Raw genomic sequence first — 7182 nt, forward strand, 5'->3', positions numbered from 1 at the left:
AGGAATGCCATGAATATAGGCAGAGCACACGGTACAAGTAAGACTTGAATCTAAGCCTTAGACAGTATTGGATTGTTTTTGTGTTGCACCATATCATTTCCTTCTGTTGTTGTATTGGTTCTGTGAACCACTTTTAAAAAGTTATAAATTAAACTGACTAACATCTATGTGTGTGTCGATATATATATATATATATATATTTCTGCAAATTATATTTTCTAGCTTCATATTTTGGATACTAATTTGACTTTCTGGTGGTGTTTAAACTACAACTCAGTGAGGATGGTAGCAAAGTAGATGTTACTCATAGCTTTTGTTGCTACTACTGCCACCCCCTAAAATCTGGTAATGTGAAGCATCTGATGATATATGTCAAACACTTTGGCTTCTAGAACTTACTTGCTCTGAACTTAGTGCATGCCCAAGTCAAAATTATTTTTATGACTGCTTTAAAGTGACTGTGTCTTTTAAATAAACTGCTATTCAAAAGCACTTAAATATCTAACAAAACAAGAGAAAGTCAATTCTGCAGTGTCATGCCTATTGTGTTATGCAAGGAGCTGCTACTGGCAGCCCGTGTCACTTTCAAAACACTAGGAAGAGTTTAACAAATAGTGTTTGTAATATTTCATACAACCACAGGTTTTATATGACAAAAGACTCAATGCTAACTCAAACATTAGCGCTGACACAATTTAAACCTTTTCTTTACTGAGTTTCTTATTGGTTCCCACCAGTAACATTTCTTCTTTAGATGTATTTATTTCCAATTACAAGAAATCTGTAAAAAAGTTCCATGAGGCTAGCATAACCAGCTGGCATAACAGCAGTAAGGCTGCTGTTCACATACTTACAAAATGCTTATATGTTCAGTCCAAACAACCTGCTGAATTGCTGGTCTTCAGTGGTCCACAATTTCAGAAACAGCTTATTCCTTACCAGAGAGACCTTAAATATGATACATGTTTTAGAGGCTTTAAGCCCTCTGAAGACACCATCAGCAAGAGTCTTTCATCTGCTCCAAGCTGAAACCTCACCATCCCATTAAAGACTCCTTCCCTACTGCCTCTTCAGTGAAAGAGAATTTTTTTATATTTTGAGTTGGGGATCTGTCCTCGTGTCTTCAGACGTCTGACTGCTTCACGCATATGTTTTGGCTGCAGAGGTGGTGATTCTCCCCACTTCTCACATACATCTAGTGCTGTACAAATCAAACAAAAGCAAGCCTTTGTATCACTTTTTAAATTCAGTATAGCTAAAATGCATAGATGGCTACAAAATCAGTCTTAGGCCCCGGTCACACGGGCAGGAAAATGCGGGGGGGGGAGCATGGCTGTTTGCCCCGGAGCAAAATAATGTGCGGTTGCGAGATCAGACGTCCTGTAGAGGTCCCGTCCAGGTCCCATGGTTAGGGGGGAGGTGCCAATCACAGGACAATTCTGCGGCACGGCAAGGCAAAGAAGTGGCCTCTCTAGCAAAAGGCTCCGTGTGTTTAACCCCTTCCAGGGCTGCAGAGAAATGCAAACTGTGTCCTCTGTCCAGTCCCCTCCAGGAGGAGCTTCAGCCAGGCCGCCCTCCCGCCCGCCACGCCCCCCCTGCACCTCCCCCTCTGCCGCCCGGTGCAGAGTTCCTCTCGAGCAGGCCGAGGCAGGAGTGGGGGGGGGGTACGGAAAAGAGGAGGGGACTGTGTTGTTTGTTTTTAAACGAAGTGTGCGCATGCGCTGTTGGGTGCTTGTGCGCATCTTGTGAAGACTTGGGAAAAAAACCTTTTAGCGATGGGACATGGGCGGGCGCCGGATGCCACGACCTACCACCAGAAACGCGATCAGGCGCCCGCCCTTGCCCCGCGAATTCCAGAAACTAGTACCTCGGAGGTACTAGTTTTTTACCCTGCATCTTCGGCGGGAAGCCTCGGGTTCGCCACGGGAGCTCTACGCTTCCCAGATGTGGCGCTGTGATTGCGCCCGGAAAATCCGCCTATCTTCCGTCTCTGTAGCGTGGCTAATGCTCCGTGTGACCGCAGCCTTACTTCTACAAACACTGCATTATAAATTAGTAGAGGCAATCGAGTTGTCTCTACAAGTCTTGCCATTCTGATAACTAGTCATAATGTAAGTTAGCCTATAAAAATGACATAAGAAGTTGCCCCATATATAACTCATTTCTCTTATTTGCTTACATGCATATTGTAACTTACATCTGAACCTCAAAGACAGAAAATAGTTTACCTGAATTTTGTGACCTGGTCAACCAAAAGTGTAAAGTTAAGACATGTTTGCCATTTAAGTTTCTATATTACCCAACTTACTAAACATCAATTCATTCCAGAAGCAATGTAGCCTTCCTTGCAAGGAAAAAAATTCACCCGACACTTATCCTCACTCTATTTATTGACTTCATCAGGATTTCAAATGCTGCCACACACAATGTATCACAGTGATTAGTTCAGATGTATTGGATAAGATTTCTCTACAGTTAACTACAAATTACTTTTTTGTGGTCTCTGTGCACCACACTGATAGGATTTGTGCCTGCACAAAACTCAATCTTGGAAGTTTCTAGAGTACCCATTCCCACAGCTGAAGTTAAAGGTGAGGTCAATTTCTGTGAGCCTGCCATGTAAACTTGAGACAGTGTTTACAAGTTTCAGTGCTGTGCTCTTGGCCCAGGCAGAACAAACAGTAGTTGTGACCATGAGTCGATTCCAATTTACCACCACAATCACAGCAATTTTTAAACAATTTTTTTTCTCACCATTAAACCAAAGGCACACAATAAAGAGGAGGCAGAAGCCTTCAAAGAGGTCAATATGGATATTCACTCACTCCAGATGAAGAAGTAGCCCTAAGGGAAACAACCCTTGGAGAAGTTCTCTTGAGATGCATCTAGTGTGGCAGATGGCATGATTCCTGCCCCAGGGCATGCACATTTTGATCCTGCACTTGGGAGGGGAGGGGTTTTTCCATGCCTATTTTGTTGCTCTCGATGGTTCTGAGATCTTACTATGTGCAAAGCCATCAGTGTGAATGCACAGGTGACCACTCAAAACAAAAATTATAGGTAAAGCAATCTGGTTTTAGGTACCTTGCACATATCATCCCAGTCTTGTCCCATCTACACTGGCTCCCAATTTGCTTCCAGACCCTATTTAAGGTGCTGGTATGGACCTATAAAGCCCTGTATAGCTTGGGGCCAAAATACCTGAATGACCACTGTCTTCAATATGAACTTACCCATCCACTCTGGTAATCTTCAGAGGCCTTGCTTCAGGTGCCCCCACCAACTGAGGCTAGATGGGTGGCAACCCTAGAAAGGGCCTTCTCAAGTCATGGCACCAAAACATTGGAACTCCCCCTTTTTTGTCATCAAGTTGCAGCTGATTTAAGGCAAGAGATGCTCAAAGCTGGTTTTCCATTGCCTGACTCTGCGTAATAATGCTAGTATTCCTTGGTGGTCTCCCAGGCAAATACTGACCAAGGCTGACCCTACTTAGCTTCCAAGATTTGGTGAGATCAGGCTAGCCTAGGATATTCAGGTCATGGGTGGAACTCCCTACCTAAGGAAATTCATCTGTCTCCCTTTGTCATTGTCTTCTGCTGCCAGGTAAAAAAATTCCGTTTTGTTGGGTATACCTCCAGTAAACTCTTCTTGGCTCTCCTCTGTGGTTTTTGTATATCTATATGTTTTATTCCATTATTAAATATTTTACATATACATTTTGAATGCTGTTTTAAATTTTTTAATGCATCAGTGTTCGATGCCTTGGAAACCCTACTTTGATGGAAAGATGGCATAGAAATGTTTTAAATAACATCTAAATCTCTGCATACAGGAGGCTGTGCTTAGACATTCACAGATTGGCTGGGGCTGGTACTTTTAAGAAGTTATAAACACAATAGAGGAACTGTGAATATTTATTCTTAATATAAACATTACATAAAACCTGATGAACAAAATGCTGCATTCCTTACAACTGAACATCCAGGGAACTACAGGAATGGCTGTCATCACAGATAAGTGATCATCACCTTCATTCATACTGTTGTGTAGTTTTAAGAAGCATACTGAGATTTATTCCATTCTGAAATAATCTTCTGGTGCTTACCTTCTTCTACCACTTCCCCAACAAAGACTTTGGAAATTCCTGACATAGCAATGACCACATTCTGAGAAACAGAGGTTCCAGTAATTGATTGGATCAGCTGAGAAAAGATTATTAAAGAGATTAAACATTTGGTCTGACAGTGCTAATTCTTATTGCTTTAATCTCGAAACACTGCTGTGAAATAACTAATGTGTGCTCTGTGGAAGACTAAAGTTGAAAATATGCAGGCTGTTTTATTAAAGTACTCTGCATTCATACATAGAATGCAGAGACACCTTGCAACAGGTTCATATGTTTACATAGAATTGGAACAGAACCTTACCCTTTTAATAGCAGCCTTAGGAAAAGCTGATCGGCGATACATCTCATAACGATTCAATTGTTCTTCAGAAAAAGAAGAAACTAATATTCTAGAGGAAACAAGGATTATACTGAAGGTTTCTTTCAAAAACTTTTCACATTAAAAGCATTTTAAAACTACAGAAATACATGTCTTGTAGTCAACATTTGAGGGAAAACAATGGTATGACGCTATATAATAAGTGATCAGAAGAAGAGTCATAGAGTGCCACTTGATACCTAGTACCACTTGATAGTTAACTTTTATATTAGGATGTTTAGTATTTAATGCAACGTGATTTAGAACATCCTTTAACACCCACAAACATTATGAAATGGAAAACAGCCGTGTAGCTCATGTACTAGCAAAAATTTATTTATGTATACCCCACTTCTTTTGGCCAATGGTGACCCACATTGGCTTACATTCCCATCTCTTTAATTTTATTCTCACAACTCTCTGAGGTACGTTACAGAGTTCTGGAACCTCTTCAACAAAATTCTTTTAAAAATGCTTAAAAATTCATAACTTTTCAGTATGCAGATTGAAAACTTCATTTCCCTCTTGAGAGTTCCGACTCCTCTGTTGTTGTTTTTTTAAAAAGCCCTCTGTATGTGTCTGTGTGTGGGTGTGAGAGACAGACACACACAGACGGACATAGACACTGAATAGCCTAAGGTCACTCAGCAAGTTTTCCTGACAGATTGGTGTTTCAAGAACCAAAAGGGTGAGAAGAAAGTCTAATGAAGGACCAATATTAAAAACCTAGTTAAAACTTATAATATACAAAAATACAAGTATTTATTGGAAAGACAGTTAAAAACATACATAAGGGCCCAATGGGTCTCCCAGATCCTAATCCAACATGGTAACCACTACATTACGCTGGAACTCACAATCATAAACTTCAGTATTTTATATAATATGTGACTACACTGATGACCTGAGTAAGGCTTTGCAAATTCCTGGTAAGTCATTTAGCACTAAAGAAAACAATCTGCCATGGGGCTGGAAATACTTACTGCATTTTTTGGATTTCATCTTCATCAACTTTGTGCTTTTTCTCTTTTTTATCCTTTATCTCTATTTTTATTTTCTTGGCCGCACAGGCCTGTGATGTAGATTCCTCCAGTTCTCCAAGGGCCAATTCTGCAGCTTCCTTGCTTTTAATCTAGTAAAAACAATTTACCTAACAGTTGTGTATCTATTATGCATCTCATGTATTAGTGATAGTTTAATATAGCTGTTAAAACACCAGTGATATTAGCCCACTCTCACTATTGGCTTGCACTTTTTTAAAAAAGTAACAAACTTGTAAAGGAAGTAGTTAAATGGTAGACTGTTATTTAATATTTGTTCCTGCTCTCCATTTTGGCATTTCTGTACATGTCCCTTTCCAATGTAGATATATGCTATCAACTACCAGTATGTAAATGTGTAAGTAAACAAAGGAAAACATCAATATATTTTCCATTTTCACATCCCTAGCAGTAGAAAAGAGCAAGAGTACAGTTGCACCTTAAAGACTAACAAAATTTGTGGCAGGGTATGAGCTTTCATGAGTCACCGTTCACTTCTTTAGATACTCATGAAAGCTCATACCCTGCCACAATTTTTGCTAGTCTTTAAGGTGCTACTGGACTCTTGCTTTTTTCTACTGCTACAGACAAACACAGCTACCCATCTTAATCTATCTTTTTGCATACCTATTCTTATATCAAGGATACAGAAGCTTCAGAGTCATCTCTTCTTCCTTATACATTACTAAAAGTTCTTCACTTGCTGTATATTTTATTTATTTACTCTGCAATGCCCTGTATTGCATTAACTTCTGAAATAGGGTGTCAGTAAATGGGCAGTGAAGGCTTCCTTAAAAACAAGCATCTGCTTAACCAAACAATTAACTTTACATAGTTGCACTTACTGAAGAATAGGAGCAATACAATTTACAGGCAACATTTAGCATTTTGATAAGCAGTTGTGGCAGTGGAGAGACAGGGAAGGCAAACATTGAACTGGGTGGCCCAGGCTAGCCTGATCCTGTCAGATCTTGGAAGCTAAGCAGGATTGACTTTGGTTAGTGTTTGGCTGGGAGGCCACCAAAGCCCAGGATCGCAACGCAGAGGCAGGCAATAAGAAGCTACCTCTGAATGTCTCTTGGCTTGAAAGCTCTAGTTTACAGGGTCACCTTAAGTCGGTTGCAACTTGACTGCACTTTCCACCAAAATTTAAATATGAAGATTAAGTCATCATCATTCATTGGAGACTGAACTTTCAGCGATTTAGCGAAGAGTAGGTGTGTGCCCCACTAACCAAAGTTTTAAAAGGCATCCCGACAAAGGCAAACTAAATATGGTAAATTGTAGAATTTGTAGCACAACAGGAGAAATATACGCCATTTCTGAGTAGGAACTCAGCATGTGCTAGCAGTACGCCCGTCAATCTTTATTCCCCCTCCCCCGAGAAACAAGGCAAAGCCAGCTAAAGTAGCTTAATAAGAGTCCAGGGTATCGCGCACTCCCATTTTTCTTCTCTACCCACCTCTACACCCGGTACCTCCACCTTAACCTCCGCAGACTCCTTCTCCTGCCCCGCGGCCACTTCCACAGCAGAGAGGTCAGCGGGTGCAGAAAGAGAAGACGGAGGAAGAGTAGCGTCTTCTCGCTCAGACTCCGCTGCTTCCGCCATGTCTGAACAACCGACTCTGTCGGGCTCTGATGACATCACTAAGCAGGCT

General features: G+C 40.9%; 1 protein-coding gene across 2 annotated transcripts in view; it reads right to left on the reverse strand.

Moving 5' to 3' along the window:
- The window catches only part of TAF11 (TATA-box binding protein associated factor 11), a 13989-nt gene extending 6807 nt beyond the window's left edge, over positions 1-7182 (reverse strand). The window contains exons 1-5 of one of the 2 annotated variants that reach the window (XM_015423970.1): positions 6987-7182; positions 5468-5616; positions 4428-4515; positions 4106-4202; positions 1038-1201 (exon numbers count right to left, since the gene is read on the reverse strand). In XM_015423970.1, coding sequence (XP_015279456.1) covers positions 1071-1201; positions 4106-4202; positions 4428-4515; positions 5468-5616; positions 6987-7169 — 648 coding nt within the window. In that variant the 5' untranslated portion in view covers positions 7170-7182 and the 3' untranslated portion in view covers positions 1038-1070. Of the gene's footprint in view, positions 1-688; positions 1202-4105; positions 4203-4427; positions 4516-5467; positions 5617-6986 lie in introns of those variants that run through there. The other variant, XM_015423969.1, reaches the window with a different exon arrangement.

The sequence above is a fragment of the Gekko japonicus genome, unplaced genomic scaffold, assembly GCF_001447785.1.
Source record: "Gekko japonicus isolate JY-2015 unplaced genomic scaffold, Gekko_japonicus_V1.1 scaffold370, whole genome shotgun sequence".
NCBI classification, from domain to species: Eukaryota; Metazoa; Chordata; class Lepidosauria; order Squamata; family Gekkonidae; genus Gekko; species Gekko japonicus.